The 20000-nt window shown below is 44.8% G+C and overlaps 1 protein-coding gene across 3 annotated transcripts in view; it reads left to right on the top strand.

Annotated features, from left to right (window-relative positions):
• The window catches only part of LOC135543970 (dixin-like), an 85894-nt gene that overhangs the window by 33772 nt on the left and 32122 nt on the right, over window positions 1-20000 (top strand). For all 3 annotated transcript variants that reach the window (XM_064971282.1, XM_064971281.1, XM_064971283.1), the window contains exons 9-14: window positions 371-424; window positions 7179-7229; window positions 8584-8688; window positions 13891-13944; window positions 14366-14437; window positions 14518-14628. In XM_064971282.1, coding sequence (XP_064827354.1) covers window positions 371-424; window positions 7179-7229; window positions 8584-8688; window positions 13891-13944; window positions 14366-14437; window positions 14518-14628 — 447 coding nt within the window. The remainder of the gene's footprint in view (window positions 1-370; window positions 425-7178; window positions 7230-8583; window positions 8689-13890; window positions 13945-14365; window positions 14438-14517; window positions 14629-20000) is intronic.

Raw genomic sequence — 20000 nt, 5'->3', positions numbered from 1 at the left:
CCTCTCAACTGGTAACACCCAAACACAGCTCTCCCTCTAGGACAGATCGTTGTTCTCTGTGCAGATCATATTTCTCTTTCTGTGTGTGTGTGTGTGTGTGTGTGTGTGTGTGTGTGTGTGTGTGTGTGTGTGTGTGTGTGTGTGTGTGTGTGTGTGTGTGTGTGTGTGTGTGTGTGTGTGTGAGAGAGAGAGACAGGTATCAATTTTCCCTCTGTATTCATCAACTTTGCGTTTCCTATTTCTCACACACAGCCTCTCTCCCTCTCTCTATCCCTCCCCTCGCTCTCTCGCTCTCTCTATCCCTCCCCTCCCTCTCTCTATCCCTCCTCCCTCTCTCTCTCTGTGTGTCTCTCTCTCTGTGTCTCTCTAGGTGGTAATTCGTAGTCATCTAGATCAGAGTATGGAGGAGACTCAGGAGCTGAAGGTAAATACTGTTTTTCATTAAGAAGTTATGTTGAGCTCCAAAATTACTGGGACAGTGACTCATTTTGGCTCTGTAGTCCAACACTTTGCATTTGAAATGGTAACCATGAGGTTTGTGCAGACTGTCAGCTTTAATAATGATGGTTTTTTGATCCATATCGGGTGAACCGTTTAGAAATTACAGCATTTGTTTTAGCATTGGGACAAATTCACTTATGTGTATTAAAGTAGTGAAACGTTTAGTATGTGGTCCTATATTGCTAGCACACAATGATTACATCAAGCGTGTTACGACAAACTTGTAGGATGCATTTGCTGTTTGCTTTGTTTGGGCCAGAATGCAAACTGAAGTGGGTCTCGGGTGGTCGGTAAGGTGGAGGTGATATGATCCTTGACTAGCCTCTCAAAGCACTTCATGATGACAGAAGTGAGTGCTACTGGGCGATAGTCATTTAGTTCAGTTATCTTTGCCTTCTTCGGTACTGGAACAATGGTAGCCATCTTGAAGCATGTGGGGACAGCAGACTGGCCAACTGGTCTGCTCATGATCTGAGGACGCGGATAGAGATGCCGTCTGGGCCAGCAGCCTTGCGAGGGTTAACATGTTTAAATGTTTTACTCACGTCAGCCGCTGAGAAGGAGGGGGGGCAGTCTTTGTTAGCGCGCTGTGATGGTGGCACTGTATTATCCTCAGAGGGAAAAGACAGTGTCTGTAACGTGTTGTTGTCGTCTGTCATTTCCTGTAGACAACCTTGTATGCCGTCTATAAATACAAATACAATTGTTAAATTATGAGCCTTGTTGGTTAAGCTACAGAAAATGTATTTATATAACAAGTCATACTGTGGGGTGTTGGACCCAGTCAGGTCTTTATATAACAAGTCATACTGTGGGGTGCTGGACCCAGTCAGGTCTTTATATAACAAGTCATACTGTGGGGTGTTGGACCCAGTCAGGTCTTTATATAACAAGTCATACTGTGGGGTGTTGGACCCAGTCAGTTCTTTACATAACAAGTCATACTGTGGGGTGTTGGACCCAGTCAGGTCTTTATATAACAAGTCATACTGTGGGGTGTTGGACCCAGTCAGGTCTTTATATAACAAGTCATACTGTGGGGTGTTGGACCCAGTCAGGTCTTTATATAACAAGTCATACTGTGGGGTGTTGGACCCAGTCAGGTCTTTATATAACAAGTCATACTGTGGGGTGTTGGACCCAGTCAGGTCTTTATATAACAAGTCATACTGTGGGGTGTTGGACCCAGTCAGGTCTTTATATAACAAGTCATACTGTGGGGTGCTGGACCCAGTCAGGTCTTTATATAACAAGTCATACTGTGGGGTGCTGGACCCAGTCAGGTCTTTATATAACAAGTCATACTGTGGGGTGATGGACCCAGTCAGGTCTTTATATAACAAGTCATACTGTGGGGTGTGGACCCAGTCAGGTCTTTATATAACAAGTCATACTGTGGGGTGTTGGACCCAGTCAGGTCTTTATATAACAAGTCATACTGTGGGGTGTTGGACCCAGTCAGGTCTTTATATAACAAGTCATACTGTGGGGTGTTGGACCCAGTCAGGTCTTTATATAACAAGTCATACTGTGGGGTGTTGGACCCAGTCAGGTCTTTATATAACAAGTCATACTGTGGGGTGTTGGACCCAGTCAGGTCTTTATATAACAAGTCATACTGTGGGGTGTTGGACCCAGTCAGGTCTTTATATAACAAGTCATACTGTGGGGTGATGGACCCAGTCAGGTCTTTATATAACAAGTCATACTGTGGGGTGTTGGACCCAGTCAGGTCTTTATATAACAAGTCATACTGTGGGGTGTTGGACCCAGTCAGGTCTTTATATAACAAGTCATACTGTGGGGTGTTGGACCCAGTCAGGTCTTTATATAACAAGTCATACTGTGGGGTGTTGGACCCAGTCAGGTCTTTATATAACAAGTCATACTGTGGGGTGTTGGACCCAGTCAGGTCTTTATATAACAAGTCATACTGTGGGGTGTTGGACCCAGTCAGGTCTTTATATAACAAGTCATACTGTGGGGTGCTGGACCCAGTCAGGTCTTTATATAACAAGTCATACTGTGGGGTGTTGGACCCAGTCAGGTCTTTATATAACAAGTCATACTGTGGGGTGCTGGACCCAGTCAGGTCTTTATATAACAAGTCATACTGTGGGGTGCTGGACCCAGTCAGGTCTTTATATAACAAGTCATACTGTGGGGTGTTGGACCCAGTCAGGTCTTTATATAACAAGTCATACTGTGGGGTGTTGGACCCAGTCAGGTCTTTATATAACAAGTCATACTGTGGGTTGTTGACCCAGTCAGGTCTTTATATAACAAGTCATACTGTGGGGTGTTGGACCCAGTCAGGTCTTTATATAACAAGTCATACTGTGGGGTGCTGGACCCAGTCAGGTCTTTATATAACAAGTCATACTGTGGGGTGCTGGACCCAGTCAGGTCTTTATATAACAAGTCATACTGTGGGGTGCTGGACCCAGTCAGGTCTTTATATCACAAGTCATACTGTGGGGTGCTGGACCCAGTCAGGTCTTTATATAACAAGTCATACTGTGGGGTGCTGGACCCAGTCAGGTCTTTATATAACAAGTCATACTGTGGGGTGCTGGACCCAGTCAGGTCTTTATATAACAAGTCATACTGTGGGGTGCTGGACCCAGTCAGGTCTTTATATAACAAGTCATACTGTGGGGTGTTGGACCCAGTCAGGTCTTTATATAACAAGTCATACTGTGGGGTGTTGGACCCAGTCAGGTCTTTATATAACACAGTCATACTGTGGGGTGTTGGACCCAGTCAGGTCTTTATATAACAAGTCATACTGTGGGGTGCTTTACCCAGTCAGGTCTTTATATAACAAGTCATACTGTGGGGTGCTGGACCCAGTCAGGTCTTTATATAACAAGTCATACTGTGGGGTGCTGGACCCAGTCAGGTCTTTATATAACAAGTCATACTGTGGGGTGTTGGACCCAGTCAGGTATTTATATAATAAGTCATACTGTGGGGTGTTGGACCCAGTCAGGTCTTTATATAACAAGTCATACTGTGGGGTGTTGGACCCAGTCAGGTCTTTATATAACAAGTCATACTGTGGGGTGTTGGACCCAGTCAGGTCTCTATATAACAAGTCATACTGTGGGGTGCTGGACCCAGTCAGGTCTTTATATAACAAGTCATACTGTGGGGTGTTGGACCCAGTCAGGTCTTTATATAACAAGTCATACTGTGGGGTGCTGGACCCAGTCAGGTCTTTAACAGAACAATATATGTTATTACCTGGTACTCCCTGTATATAGCCATGGTATTACCTGGTACTCCTCATATATAGACATGTTATTACCTGGTACTCCCTGGATATAACCATGTTACTACCTGGTACTCCCTGTATATAACCATGATACTACCTGATACTCCCTGTATATAGCCATGTTATTACCTGGTACTCCCTTGATATAACCATGATACTACCTGGTACTCCCTGTATATAGACATGCTATTACCTCCCTGTATATAGCCATGTTATTACCTGGTACTCCCTGTATATAACCATGTTATTACCTGGTACTCCCTGTATATAACCATGTTACTACCTGGTACTCCCTGTATATAACCATGTTACTACCTGGTATTCCCTGTATATAACCATGTTACTACCTGGTACTCCCTGTATATAACCATGTTATTACCTGGTACTCCCTGTATATAACCATGTTATTACCTGGTACTCCCTGTATATAACCATGTTATTACCTGGTACCCCCTGGATATAACCATGTTACTACCTGGTACTCCCTGTATATAACCATGTTATTACCTGGTATTCCCTGTATATAACCATGTTACTACCTGGTACTCCCTGGATATAACCATGTTACTACCTGGTACTCCCTGTATATAACCATGTTACTACCTGGTACTCCCTGTATATAACCATGTTATTACCTGGTACTCCCTGTATATAACCATGTTACTACCTGGTACTCCTCATATATAACCATGTTACTACCTGGTATTCCCTGTATATAACCATGTTATTACCTGGTACTCCCTGTATATAACCATGTTACTACCTGGTACTCCTCATATATAACCATGTTATTACCTGGTACTCCCTGTATATAACCATGTTACTACCTGGTACTCCTCATATATAACCATGTTACTACCTGGTACTCCCTGTATATAACCATGTTATTACCTGGTATTCCCTGTATATAACCATGTTACTACCTGGTACTCCCTGTATATAACCATGTTATTACCTGGTACTCCCTGTATATAACCATGTTACTACCTGGTATTCCCTGGATATAACCATGTTACTACCTGGTATTCCCTGTATATAACCATGTTACTACCTGGTACTCCCTGTATATAACCATGTTATTACCTGGTACTCCCTGTATATAACCATGTTACTACCTGGTACTCCCTGTATATAACCATGTTATTACCTGGTATTCCCTGGATATAGCCATGTTACTACCTGGTACTCCCTGTATATAACCATGTTATTACCTGGTATTCCCTGTATATAACCATGTTACTACCTGGTACTCCCTGTATATAACCATGTTACTACCTGGTACTCCCTGTATATAACCATGTTACTACCTGGTACTCCCTGTATATAACCATGTTATTATCCCTGTTATCGTTACTCATTGTGTATTATGTTACTATTTTTCTGTTATTATGTCACTGGTAGTCTACACATGTTGTTTACCAAGCATCTCACTGTTAGTCTACACCTGTTGTTGTTAGTCTACACCTGTTGTTTACCAAGCATCTCACTGTTAGTCTACACATGTTGTTGTTAGTCTCCACCTGTTGTTTACCAAGCATTTCACTGTTAGTCTACACCTGTTGTTGTTAGTCTACACCTGTTGTTTACCAAGCATTTCACTGTTAGTCTACACCTGTTGTTTACCAAGCATTTCACTGTTAGTCTACACCTGTTGTTGTTAGTCTACACCTGTTGTTGTTAGTCTACACCTGTTGTTGTTTGTCTACACCTGTTGTTGTTAGTCTACACCTGTTGTTTACCAAACATTTCACTGTTAGTCTCCACCTGTTGTTGTTAGTCTACACCTGTTGTTGTTAGTCTACACCTGTTGTTGTTAGTCTACACCTGTTGTTTACCAAGCATTTCACTGTTAGTCTACACCTGTTGTTGTTAGTCTACACCTGTTGTTGTTAGTCTACACCTGTTGTTGTTAGTCTACACCTGTTGTTTACCAAGCATTTCACTGTTAGTCTACACCTGTTGTTGTTAGTCTACACCTGTTGTTTACCAAGCATTTCACTGTTAGTCTACACCTGTTGTTGTTAGTCTACACCTGTTGTTGTTAGTCTACACCTGTTGTTGTTAGTCTACACCTGTTGTTGTTTGTCTACACCTGTTGTTGTTAGTCTACACCTGTTGTTTACCAAGCATTTCACTGTTAGTCTACACCTGTTGTTTACCAAGCATTTCACTGTTAGTCTACACCTGTTGTTGTTAGTCTACACCTGTTGTTGTTAGTCTACACCTGTTGTTGTTAGTCTACACCTGTTGTTTACCAAGCATTTCACTGTTAGTCTACACCTGTTGTTGTTAGTCTACACCTGTTGTTGTTAGTCTACACCTGTTGTTTACCAAGCATTTCACTGTTAGTCCACACCTGTTGTTTACCAAGCATGTGACAAACACATTTAATTTGATTTGTTAGTGTGGGTTTGGCATGCGGGGTGAGGGGTCCGTGGGTGGCTTCTAACCATTGTTTTGGATTCCTTATGTCTTACTTATTGGTAGGAATAAGTTTGGTCCAAACCGGATGTTGGGTTTGAACAATATAATGATTGAGTAATGTAACTCCAGAACCAATCTGAGATAGTGGGTGTCATGGCATGGAACGACTCCATTGTGTTTTTTATTGTCACCTTTATTTCACCAGGTAGACTAGTTGAGAACAAACTCTCATTTACAACTGCGACCGAGATATAGGTCTGTAGCAGTTTGTGTCTAGAGTGTCTCCCCCTTTGAAGAGGGGTATTACCGCGGCAGCTTTCCAATCTTAGGGGATCTCAGACAATACGAACGAGAGGTTGAACAGGCTAGTAATAAGGACTGCAACAATTTTTTGAGTATGATTTTAGAAAGAGAGTGTCCGGATTGTCTGGCCCGGCTGATTTGTAGGGGTCCAGATTTTGCAGCTCTTTCAGAACATCAGCTACCTGGATTTGGGTGAAGGAGAAATGGGGGAGGCTTGGGCAGGTTGCTGTGGGGGGTGCAGGGCAGTTGACCGGGGTAGGGGTAGCCAGGTGGAAAGCAGGGCAGTTGACCAGGGTAGGGGTAGCCAGGTGGAAAGCAGGGCAGTTGACCGGGGTAGGGGTAGCCAGGTGGAAAGCATGGCCAGCTGTAGAGAAATGCTGTCTTTTCCCCCCCACCCGAAAAGCTTGTCTTTGCCTACTAGCACTGACTTTGATATATAGTTTATTGAGGAAAATTGTACTTACTATGGATGTGATATGTGGTTGTCTCACCTAGCTACCTTAAGATGAATGCACTGACTATGACTGTGATATGTGGTTCTCCCACCTGGCTATATGGGGATGAATGTACTGACTATGACATATGGTAATCTCAACTAGCTACCTTAAGATGAATGCACTAACTGGAAGTTAAATGACTAAAATGTGTGTGTGTGATGGTTGTGTTGTTACAGAGAGAGCTGTTGCGTTGTAAACAGGAGGTACGGAACCTGCGTGGAGTCAAGGTGAGTCTAACACACAGCTTACCAATATTCAAACCTTGACTGGAGGTTACCATGAAATTCTGGGCAAAAAGGCAAACTCATTTATTGAGTAAGATGGCTCATTCATCACAAAACCTACTTATATTGCCAATTACTTTAATGATTTTTTCATTGGCAAGATTAGCAAATTTAGGCATGACATGCCATAAACAAACACTGACACTACACATCCAAGTATAGCTGATCAAATTACAAAAGACAAGAATTGTAATTTTGAATTCCGTAAAGTGGAAATAATGAACAAATGATTGTCTATCAACAATGACAAGCCACCGGAGTCTTACAACTTGGAAAATTACTGAGGATTACAGCAGATGATAATGCCACTCCTATTCTCCATATCTTTAATCTAAGACTACTAGAAAGTGTGTTCCCTCAGGCCTGGAGGGAAGCGAAAGTCATTCTGCTACCCAAGAATAGTAAAGTGTGTTCCCTCAGGCCTGGAGGGAAGCTAAAGTCATTCTGCTACCCAAGAATAGTAAAGTGTGTTCCCTCAGGCCTGGAGGGAAGCTAAAGTCATTCTGCTACCCAAGAATAGTAAAGCCTCCTTTACTGGCTCAATCAGCCTGTTACCAACTTTTAGTAAACTTCTGGAAAAAATAGTGTTTGACCAGGTACAATGCTATTTTACTGTAAACATGGCACTTGCACAAATTACTGGTGATAGGCTGAGAGAAATTGATGATAAACAGATTGTGGGAGCTGTTTTTTTAGACTTCAGTGCAGCTTTTGACATTATCGATCATAGTCTGCTGATAGAAAAACATAGATGTTATGGCTTTAAACCCCCTGCTATATTGTGGATAAAGAGTTACACAGAGGGTGTTCTTTAAATTACAGTATGTAATGCAACAAAATAGGAAAACAGGGTGAATACTTTTGCAAGGCTCTGTATATGATATGGTCATTATTTGAACTGGCAAGCCAGCTAACTTAACGCTAGCCAGCTAACTTAACGCTAGCCAGCTAACGCTAGCCAGCTAACTTAACGCTAGCCAGCTAACTTAACGCTAGCCAGCTAACTTAACGCTAGCCAGCTAACTTAACGCTAGCCAGCTAACTTAACGCTAGCCAGCTAACTTAACGCTAGCCAGCTAACAAGCTAGAAATGAACCAGAACATAGTTTTTTATATAGTTTTGATGTCTACACTATTATTCTACAATGAAAATAGAAAATAGTAAAAAATAAACTTGTGCTCTCTCTGTGTTCTGTGTTCTGTCTGTCTGTCTGTCTGTCTGTCTGTCTGTCTGTCTGTCTGTCTGTCTGTCTGTCTGTCTGTCTGTCTGTGTGTCTGTGTGTCTGTGTGTATATAGGAGGCACAGCAGCAAAGATTGTTTGCCCAGGAGGAGTGTATGTTACAGCTAAAACAGGAGCAGCTCAGAGCCAGCATGACCCAGGACCAACTCACCAGCCTCAACGTATGACACACACACATACTGCACACTCAAAAACCTTATTTAAATCACATTACAGGTGAGAATAATTCAAGCATTTCATAGGTCATGGATATATGGACTCTCATGGATACAGAAAGCACCTTCTCCATACAGCTAGGCTGCCCATGACGGCTAACACGGAACAGTACCTCGCTTGTTGCTTTGCCTTGTTTTAGACCTGCAATCTGAAGGCCACATACTGTCAGCCTATGTACATGGCAGAGACTACCAAATACCAGCACTACAAGTTTGCAGTGATAAACAGGGCTGTCCCGACATGACACGAGGGGCTGGTATTTTACTAAATTGTCAGCACAGGTCTGCTCCATGTAGAGGTCAAAAGAACAACAAACTTAAAAAATGTTAACATCCCTCTTGCGTCCTTAACCAAACTCAGTAAGGTCATCTAATAACATCAGTTACTTTTGTATTAATTTCCCTTTTGTAGAAGAAGACAAAAAGGATTCATACAAATGCATTTGGTGTGTCATCATAGTGGTTGAACAAACTTAAACTTACACCTTTTTTCAATTCTGAATATCATATCATAGAGAAACACCCTTTAGGAATTAAAAAGTAATCAAAGAGGTAACTGTAATCACATATTTTCACTAAATGTATTCACAATAATTTCTTACGATCGACAAAAACTTTTGAACATTAGTTTGGCAGTTACTAACCTCAATTTCGGCTTTGGCTTTGACTCATCCGCCCTGGGCTCTTTATGTACCTCCGAGCTAATCTACTGGCTACCCAAGAGGGAACGCCCAAGAGGGAACGTCCAAGAGGGAACGTCCAAGAGGGAACGTCCAAGAGGGAACGCCCAAGAGGGAACGCCCAAGAGGGAACGCCCAAGAGGGAACGCCCAAGAGGAACGCCTGCAAAAAAGAGGCAAGAGATCAGGCATCCTGTTGAGACTAAAGCAAATGGAAAACTGTCCACCACTTCCCTCAATTCTATTGGCCAATCATTTGAAAATAAGATGGATGACCTCCTATCAACGGGACTCTCGTAACTGCAATATGATTTGTTTTTCTGAAACATGGCTTTCGAACAAGATACCCCCCATTGCTATCCAACTCGATGGATTCTCTATTCACCTGAGCAGAATGGTCATTGGATTCAGGGATTCCAGAGGGGGAAGAGTATGTCTATTCTTCAACAACAGATGCTGTGCAGACTTCTCAACCTATTGTTCACCCATCTTGGAATACCTAATGGTCAAATGCCAACCCTTCTACCTCCCGAGAGAGTTTTCATCTGTTGTCATGACTGCTGTATATATTCCACCTCAGGACAACCACAACAAGCTGGCACTAACCAATTGTATGAGGCAATAAACAAGCAGGAAGCCATGCATCCATAGGCTGCTTTTCTTGTTGCCTGTGATTTTTTTTCTTTCTGTGATTGCCTAACTTTTATCATCATGTCTCCTTCACCACTAGGGTGTGATAAAGACCTAAACCACTGTTACTGCTACAACTTACAAGCAAGCATACAAGGCCCTCCCTTACAGGGCCGGCAGCCTTGCGAGGTTTAGCATGTTTAAATGCTTTACTCACGTTGGCTGCGGTGAAGGAGAGCTCTCAGTTTTTGGTAGCGGGTCGTGTCATTGGCACTGTATTGACCTCAAAGCTAGCAAAGAAGTTGTTTAGTTTGTCTGGGAGCAGGACATCGTGGTCAGCGACGGGGCAGGTTTTCTTCTTGTCGTCTGTGATTGACTGTAGACCCTGCCACATACCTCTCGTGTCTGAGCTGTTGAATTTTGACTCTACTTTGTCTCTATACTGACGCGTAGCTTGTTTGATTGCCTTGCGGAGGGAATAGCTACACTGTTTATATTCGGTCATGTTTCCGGTCCCCTTGCCCTGATTGAAAGCAGTGGTTCACGCTTTCAGTTTTGCACGAATGATGCCATCAATCCACGGTTTCTGGTTGGGGAATGTTTTAATAGTTGCTGTGGGTACAACATCACCATTGCACTTGCTAATAAACTTTCTCATAAATCAGCGTATTCATCAATGTTATTGTTTGCCACGATGCGGAACATATCCCAATCCACGTGATTGAAGCAATCTTGAAGCGTGGAATCAGATTGGTCGGACCAGCGTTGAGCAGATCTGAGCATGGGCGTTTCCTGTTTTAGTTTCTGTCTCTTGGCTGGGAGCAACAAAATGGAGTCATGGTCAGATTTTCCGAAAGGAGGGAGGGCTTTGTATGCGCCTCGGAAGTTAGAGTAACAATGATAGAGGGTTTTACCAGGCCTGGTCGCACATTCGATATGCTGATAGAATTTAGGGAGTCTTGTTTTCAGATTAGCCTTGTTAAAATCCCCAGCTACAATAACTGCAGCCTCAGGATATGGGGTTTCCAGTTTACATAGAGTCAAATAAAGTTTGTTCAGGGCCATCGATGTGACTGCTTTGGGGGGGATATATACGGCTGTGATTATAATCGAAGAGAATTCTCTTGGTAGATAATGCGGTCAACATTTGATTGTAAGGAATTCTAGGTCAGGTGAACAAAAGGACTTGAGTTCCTGTATGTTATGATCACACCACAACTCGTTAACCATAAGGCATACCCCCCTGCCCCTCCTCTTACCAGAAATAGGTTTGTTTCTGTCTGCACGATGCGTGAAGAAACCAGGTGGCTGTACCGACTCCGATAGCGTGTCTCGAAGAACGTTACAATCTCTGATGTCACTCTGGTTGGCAATCCTTGCTTGGATTTCGTCTACCTTGTTGTCAAGAGAGGCAAGGAAGCCCGAGAGGCAGCCTCAAACATTTTTGGGGTGTGCACATGAGGATTGTGGCAGAGTCAGGTTGGAGACCTGAGCCCACTCCCCGTGCTTACCGTGGCGAACATGTAACTGGTCAGGCCCCGTGCTATAGGGTGATGCTCACGGTGTCGAGGCGGACCATTCACAGGCCGGTGTGCTCGGTGCCAGCGTCCCGGTGCCAGAACGGGTGGTGCCAGCTCTGTGCTCGAGACCGCCAGTGCGCCTCCACGGCCCAGTGTAATCCGGTGCCTCCTGTATGTCTCCCCAGCCTGGTGAGTCCTGTGCCTGCACTCTGGAGGGTCCGGGCTAAAGTGGTCATCCAGCCTGGATGAGTGGTGGCCAAGGCTGCGCCCCAGAGCTCCAGTGCTCCGCCACAGCCCGGTTCGTCCGGTGCCTCCTCTACGCACCAGGCCTCCTGTAGGTCTCCCCAGCCTGGTGGGCCCTGTAGCAGCCCCACGCATCAGGCTATCTCTGCGTCTCCTCCCTCCAGAGTCGCCCTCCAGTCCACACCCTCCAGAGGCGCCCTCCAGTCCGCACCCTCCAGAGGAGCCCTCCAGTCCGCACCCTCCAGAGGAGCCCTCCAGTCCGCACCCTCCAGAGTCGCCCTCCAGTCCGCACCCTCCAGAGGCTCCCTCCAGTCCGCACCCTCCAGAGGCGCCCTCCAGTCCGCACCCTCGAGAGGAGCCCTCCAGTCCGCACCCTCCAGAGGAGCCCTCCAGTCCGCACCCTCCAGTCCAGAGCTTCCAGAGGCGCCCTCCAGTCCGGAGCTTCCAGAGGCGCCCTCCAGTCCGGAGCTTCCAGAGGCGCCCTCCAGTCCGGAGCTTCCAGAGGCGCCCTCCAGTCCGGAGCTTCCAGAGGCGCCCTCCAGTCCGGAGCTTCCCACGAGGCGCCCTCCAGTCCGGAGCTTCCCACGAGGCGCCCTCCAGTCCGGAGCTTCCCACGAGGCGCCCTCCAGTCCGGAGCTTCCCACGAGGCGCCCTCCAGTCCGGAGCTTCCCACGGCGCCCTCCAGTCCGGAGCTTCCCACGAGGCGCCCTCCAGTCCGGAGCTTCCCACGAGGCGCCCTCCAGTCCGGAGCTTCCCACGAGGCGCCCTCCAGTCCGGAGCTTCCCACGAGGCGCCCTCCAGTCCGGAGCTTCCCACGAGGCGCCCTCCAGTCCGGAGCTTCCCACGAGGCGCCCTCCAGTCCGGAGCTTCCCACGAGGCGCCCTCCAGTCCGGAGCTTCCCACGAGGCGCCCTCCAGTCCGGAGCTTCCCACGAGGCGCCCTCCAGTCCGGAGCTTCCCACGAGGCGCCCTCCAGTCCGGAGCTTCCCACGAGGCGCCCTCCAGTCCGGAGCTTCCCACGAGGGTCCCTCCAGTCCGGAGCTTCCCACGAGGGTCCCTTCAGTCCGGAGCTCTCTACGAGAGTCCCCGGTCCAGGCCCCGCTACGAGGGTCCCCAGTCCGGGATCGGCGACGAGGGTTCTCGCTCTAGAGGCGCCACCTAAGTGGGCCAAGCCAGAGGTGGAGCGGGGTCTACGTCCCTCACCAGAGCCACCACCGCGGAGAAATGCCCACCCAGAGCATCCCCTATAGGTTCAGGTTTTAAAGTCCGCACCTTTGGGGGGGGGGGGGTACTGTCACACCCTGACCTTAGAGTTTTTTATGTCTCTATTTTGGTGTTGTATTTCTTTGTTTTGGCCGGGTATGGTTCTCAATCAGGGACAGCTGTCTATCATTGTCTCTGATTGGGGACCATACTTAAGCAGCTTCTCCCCACAGGGTTGTTGTGGGTAGTTCATTTCTGTTTAGTGTTTTGCACCTTTCAGGACTGTTTCGGTTATTCCCTTTGTTATTTTGTTATCGTGTTCAGTTTTAATAAAGAAAGCATGAACACTTACCACGCTGCGCTTTGGTCCGATGATTCCTCTTCTTCAGACGACGAATACTGTGACCTATATATACTTGCATTCTTATGTTTCTAATTCGCGTTGTAGTTCTTGTTTTTATTTTAATTAAATGTTTCCTTCTATTTTCTATTATCACTGCATTGTGGGAAAGAGGTGTCAAAGTAAGAATGTCACTGTACTGTTTAACACCTGCTGTATCCTGTGAACGTGGCGAATAAACGTTGATTACAATATTTTAGCTGTTAATGTAACTTGTTACCGTTTTTTGGTAATCACATGACATGTAATCCGTTACTTCCCAACCATCATCAACATCAAACCAACTTCCTCTTACACAAGAATGTTAATGGATGTGTTCTGGCTATCAGGTCAACGAGGAGGTCTGACAATACACTGATAATGGGACAGCCTGTCTCACCGCAGTAGCTATTAAGTTCCTTCTACACACACACACACATACACAGACACACACACACACTCCCATCCATATTGACCCAGTCGGTTGTGTCATAGGCGGAGCTACAGAGGAAGTTGGATGAGAGGAGCAGGTTGCTGAGTGAGTGCAAGGTAAGACACACATCCTCTCTCTCTCTCTCTCTCTCTATTTCTCTGAGGTTTACAGTCTGGAACTGTACAGGGGAGTAGGTTCTCTCTCTATTTCTCCGAGGTCTACAGTCTGGAACTGTACAGGGGAGTAGGTTCTCTCTCTCTCCGAGGTCTACAGTCTGGAAATGTACAGGGGAGTAGGTTCTCTCTCTCTCTGAGGTCTACAGTCTGGAACTGTACAGGGGAGTAGGTTCTCTCTCTCTCTGAGGTCTACAGTCTGGAAATGTACAGGGGAGTAGGTTCTCTCTCTGAGGTCTACAGTCTAGAAATGTACAGGGGAGCAGGTTCCATTTATATAACTGTATATGTGTGGAACTGTACAGGGGAGTGTTCTCTCTCTGTGTGTGGAACTGTGTGTGTGTGTGTGTGTGTGTGTGTGTAGAAGGAACTTGGACAGAAGGACCGACTGCTGCAGCAGCACAAACACAAACTGGAGGAGAGCCAGCTGCAGAAGGTAGTACCACAGACAGACACTACACCACAGATCTTTGTTCTTTTTTTTCAGTTTTACATATACATCATGTGTGTGTACAGGCTGGCTTGCAGAGAGAGCTGGAGTGTAAAGACAACATATTGCAGGAGATGATGAGTCGTCATGGTGACCAGGCTCCGCCCCACCTCACGGCCACACCCCTTCCCTCTGGGGTAAGTCTACTGGCTTTTAATTAGAAAAGAGCCTAGCAACAAATGCAGCTACTTTTGAGGCTACCTTGGAGAGTTTAGCCACTGAGCGTTTTGATAACATTTAGAGACTTTTTCCACTCAATTCTGCCGTAAACGAAAAGAGAAGATGTCTATGCAAGGCAAGGCAAATTGGTGCTGTGACGTTGTCGTGGCAATGGTAAAACATCTAGTGCAGGCTGGGGGTGAGGGCCACAAAATGTCTGAACTCATCATGAGGGGCCGTAGTTGTACCCACATCCGTACCCACATATGCAGTCAGAGCTGTCCCGAACCAAAATTCTACTAATCTTTCCACGGGGTGTTTACTGTTTCTAATAAATCTGAGTGAAAGTGAGTAACAAAATCAATGGGCGCCTCCCGGTTAGTAATTCGATCATGATGACTACAAGTTTAGATAGCTGCCCGCTAGACTAATTTACCAATCTAAAACATGTTGGCTGACATGGCTAATTGAGTGACTGTCAGTGACTGACATAACAAGAGAGAAACTGCTGAGATGCACTACCACATTTAGAAATGGCACCTTGTGTATTCTACTATTCTAACTCTCAACAATTTCAAAAGTTGAGATCCCGACTGAGTTCCTAAAATAAATATTTGAGCACAACTCTATATTTCTTACATAGTATTATTTTTATATTTATTCTGCCCACTCTAGAGCTTAAACGATTTAAGCTATTTAAACGAAACCAACTTCCAAATGTTCAGACTGCCCCAACTTAGATTGCTTTGAACTATAACAATATTTAAATGAGCTCCCAATGCATTTCAATGGCAAAACAAAAAGGCCAATAATAGATTTGATTGATCTGGGGGCCTACAAAAGGGTCTGCCAGTTGCCCATCCCCGATCTAGTGCCTTCTAGCGAAAAGCCAATAGTGATTCTCACAGAAAAAAACATTGGGAACACTGCTGCCAGTTTTATGGAACTAGAGAAACTTGTACATAATTCTCCTTCTTCAGCACTGAACTCCTATTACACTTTTAAACTAGAAACGCAGTTCAGACTTTTATATTTGTGTAAACTGGTCTGGATTGACATTTTCATATCTTTTCTACTTTTTAAACTATTAAACTTTGCGTCCTCCGTCCATTTCATGGCATTTCCACAACATTCTAAAGGTCCCATTGTGACGTCATCACTTCCAACATTCCATTGACTGTAAATGTAACAATGCAACTTTTGACACAAATCAGCAACTTTCACCACTTTTCCAACAATTTAGACAAGTTAGATGATATGATAACTTGGTCTACTTCCTTGCAATTCAAATTATTATCTGGTACCGATCCAACGTTATAGCTGTTTTAGTAACCGCATCAACAACATTTTCCGGAACTTTTTAGAAACTGACATTTTTACCACTTTCCCAAAAGGTTAGATGGTAGGACATTTCCGCCTACTTCTCTACTACTGAAAATCTTACCAAAACTACTGAAATTTGTCGGAACAAAAATATGTTAGCAATTTAATGACGCAGCAGTTGTAGTAACTGCATTAACATAAGATATGTTAGCAATTTAATGACGCAGCAGTTGTAGTAACTGCATTAACATAAGATATGTTAGCAATTTAATGACGCAGCAGTTGTAGTAACCACATTAACATAAGATATGTTAGCAATTTAATGACGCAGCAGTTGTAGTAACCACATTAACATATTTTCCCGCAACTGTTTCCAAACAACTGCCATTTTGACCACTCCCCTAACAAGTCAGAGATAAACTTATAGCGTATGAAATGTTCCTTTACTTCTCTGCTTTTCAAATGTGAGGTAGAGCTGTTTTAGTAACCCATCAACTGCTTTCATTAAATATGCAGTAAGTCATGTCAGAAGTCAGCAGATTCATTACTTACCAACAACAGCTGCAAATTTCAATGAAACTACTGTACATCACATTTAAAGTTCACTTTCCTTTCCTTTCACACTATCATGAATCTAGAAAATAAGTTTTGTGGATAATAGTGCAGTATTTATGTAGCACAAATGGAGAAGGGCTGGCTGTATGTTGATCTTGCTGCTCTGATTGGGTAGAGCGAAGATGTCTCCATTCACCCGCTTCATATTTCACCCGATCACTTCTCATCTTTCAGTTTTTACACGCAACAACTGTAGTTTAGACACTGACCACAACTACTGACCACAACCACACAACTACTGACCACAGCGACACAACTACTGAACCACAACTACTGATCACAACCACAAAACTACTGATCACAACTAGCTACTGACCACATCTAGTGATCACAACTACTGACCACAATGACACGAATACTGACCACAACTAGCTACTGACCATATCTAGCTACCACAACTACTGACATCAACTAGCTACTGACCACATCTAGCGACCACAACTACTGACCACAACTAGCTACTGACCACAACTAGCTACTGACCACAACAAGCTAGCAACCACAACTACGGACCACAATGACACAAATATTGACCACAACTACTGAACCACAACCACACAACTACTGACCACAACCACTGACCATAACTAGCTAATGACCACAACTACTGACCACAGCGACACAACTACTGAACCACAACTATTGATCACAACTACAACTACTGATCACAACCACAACAACTGACCATAAATAGCTACTGACCACAACTACTGACCACAACCAGCTACTGACCACAACTACTGACCACAATGACACAAATATTGGCCACAACTACTGAACCACAACCACAAAACTACTGACCACAACTACTGACCACAACTACTGACTACAACTACTGACCTAACTAGCTACTGACCACAACTGCCCACAACTACTGAACCACAGAACTAATTATCACAACCACAAAACTATTGACCACAACTACAATTACTTACCACAATGAATAAACCACACAACTACTTACCAAAAGTTCTGATCAAAACTACACAACTACTGAACCACACAACTACTTACCAAAACTACTGACAACTACTGACCACAACAAATTAACCACACAACTTCTGACCAAATATACTGACCAAAACAACCGACCACAACCACACAACTACTGAACCACACAACTTATGACCACAAACACAAAACTACTGGCCACTACTGTCCACAACTACTGACCACAGCAACTGACCACAACCACACAGCTACTGACCACAACCACAAAACTACTGACCATAACTACTGACCACTACTACAGATCACAACCACACAACTAACTGACCAAAACTAATTAACCACACAACTATTTACCAAAACTACTGATCAAGACCATACAACTACTGAACCACACAACTACTGATCACAACTAGTGACCACAACCACACAACTACTGACCACAATCATACAACTACTAACCACAAAAACTACTGAACCACAGAACTTATGACCACAACCACTGACCAGGTCCATACTGTAGGGCCCAAAGAGCCTGCAAAAGTACTACACAACTACTGACCATAACTACTGACCACAACCACAAAATGACTGACCACTACTAACCACAACTAGCTACTGACCACAACCATAGAACTACTGACCACAACTACTGAACCACACACCTACATACTAAAACTACTGACCACAACCACATAACTACTGACTACATCTACTGACCACAACCACACCACTACTGAGCCACACACCTACTTACCAACACTACTGACCATAAATACTGAACCACACAACTAATGACCACAACCATAAAACTACTGACCACAACCACACAACTACTGAACCCAACTACTAACCACAACCACACAACTGCAACTACTGACCACGACTAATAAACCACACAACTCCTTCTAGCTCTGGTCCAGCTCTGGTCCTGGGCGTAGCTAGCTAGGTCTGGTCTGCACTAGCTCTGGTCCTGTGCGTAGCTAGCTAGGTCTGGTCTGCACTAGCTCTGGTCCTGGGAGTAGCTAGCTAGGTCTGGTCTGCACTAGCTCTGGTCCTGGGCGTAGCTAGTGTCGTGGAAATTTCCTCTATTTACCAAATCATGAGAGCAAACCACACACAAGTCAGAGTTAGTTATCACAAAGTCCATCTTTAATTATATGAGCTCTATCACAACCCTGTGACTCTCAGATCAATTCAGTGTCTATCAATGAATTCTCTGAGAGCTCCTTCCACATTTCAACTGAGATCCTTTATAGCAAAGACACACACAGGATAAGAAAGCATCGGCATAATTCATTGTTCAACTTTGTCTCCTTTCTCAAACTCAGAACCATAAACAAATCCTCCATATCAACAGGCATATATCAAATCCATCCTACTTGACAAGATCACAGAGACACACTGACTGGCACACAGACATTGTGGAGCCAAGAGATACACGCTTGACCTCTCCCCTCTCTCCGGCCCAAGCAACTTAGTCTTGACATAGAACAGATACTGCAACCCCGCCACAATATTATACAAAAATAACATTCTGATGAGAAGTAACTTACAAACATATGATGAATATAAAACATCTTACCGATGTTACCAACCAATTCTGATTCTTCCACAACACTAGCTAGGTCTGGTCTGCACTAGCTCTGGTCCTGGGCGTAGCTAGCTAGGTCTGGTCTGCACTAGCTCTGGTCCTGGGCGTAGCTAGCTAGGTCTGGTCTGCACTAGCTCTGGTCCTGGGCGTAGCTAGCTAGGTCTGGTCTGCACTAGCTCTGGTCCTGGGCGTAGCTAGCTAGGTCTGGTCTGCACTAGCTCTGGTCCTGGGCGTAGCTAGCTAGGTCTGGTCTGCACTACGACATTCCTACTTTTTGAACTATAACAATATTTCAATGGGGAGAAAAGGCCATCGTCTTGAATGGTAAAAAAAAATCTACAATTGAAGACCAAGAAGCGTGCCTTTACGCATGAATCATTCTAGTCTTCTCTTTATGCTTTGGGTCCACAGTCAGCACACATCTTCGGGGCTTTGTGTGAGCAACCCCCACAAACAGAATCAGTTGCGCTGCACATCGTTTTCCTTGTTTTGTGCACCTTCAGACGGTGTCGCATAATCTCTATGAAGCAATTGCGCTGCGTGGTCTCTCGGAAAAGTCCTCCCCAAAATGACTCCACATCCATGCTCTTTCCACCGTGCGCCCTGTGGACATAGAAGAGTGCAATAAATGCTTAGAGATCATCCATAGACATGTCTCACGTACTGTTTCCATTTCTGTGTGCATCAGCAACAGTACAATCTCTGATGTGCTCGAATATCTGCATGTCACATAAACTCATCTCTACCCAAACCGTGCCATCCCTCTCAGACTCCTGTCTCACCGTGCCATCCCTCCTAGACTCCTGTCTCACCGTGCCATCCCTCCTAGACTCCTGTCTCACCGTGCCATCCCTCCCAGACTCCTGTCTC

The sequence above is a fragment of the Oncorhynchus masou genome, chromosome 8, assembly GCF_036934945.1.
Source record: "Oncorhynchus masou masou isolate Uvic2021 chromosome 8, UVic_Omas_1.1, whole genome shotgun sequence".
Classification (NCBI taxonomy): domain Eukaryota; kingdom Metazoa; phylum Chordata; class Actinopteri; order Salmoniformes; family Salmonidae; genus Oncorhynchus; species Oncorhynchus masou.
This window is presented reverse-complemented; position numbering and strand designations above follow the sequence as displayed.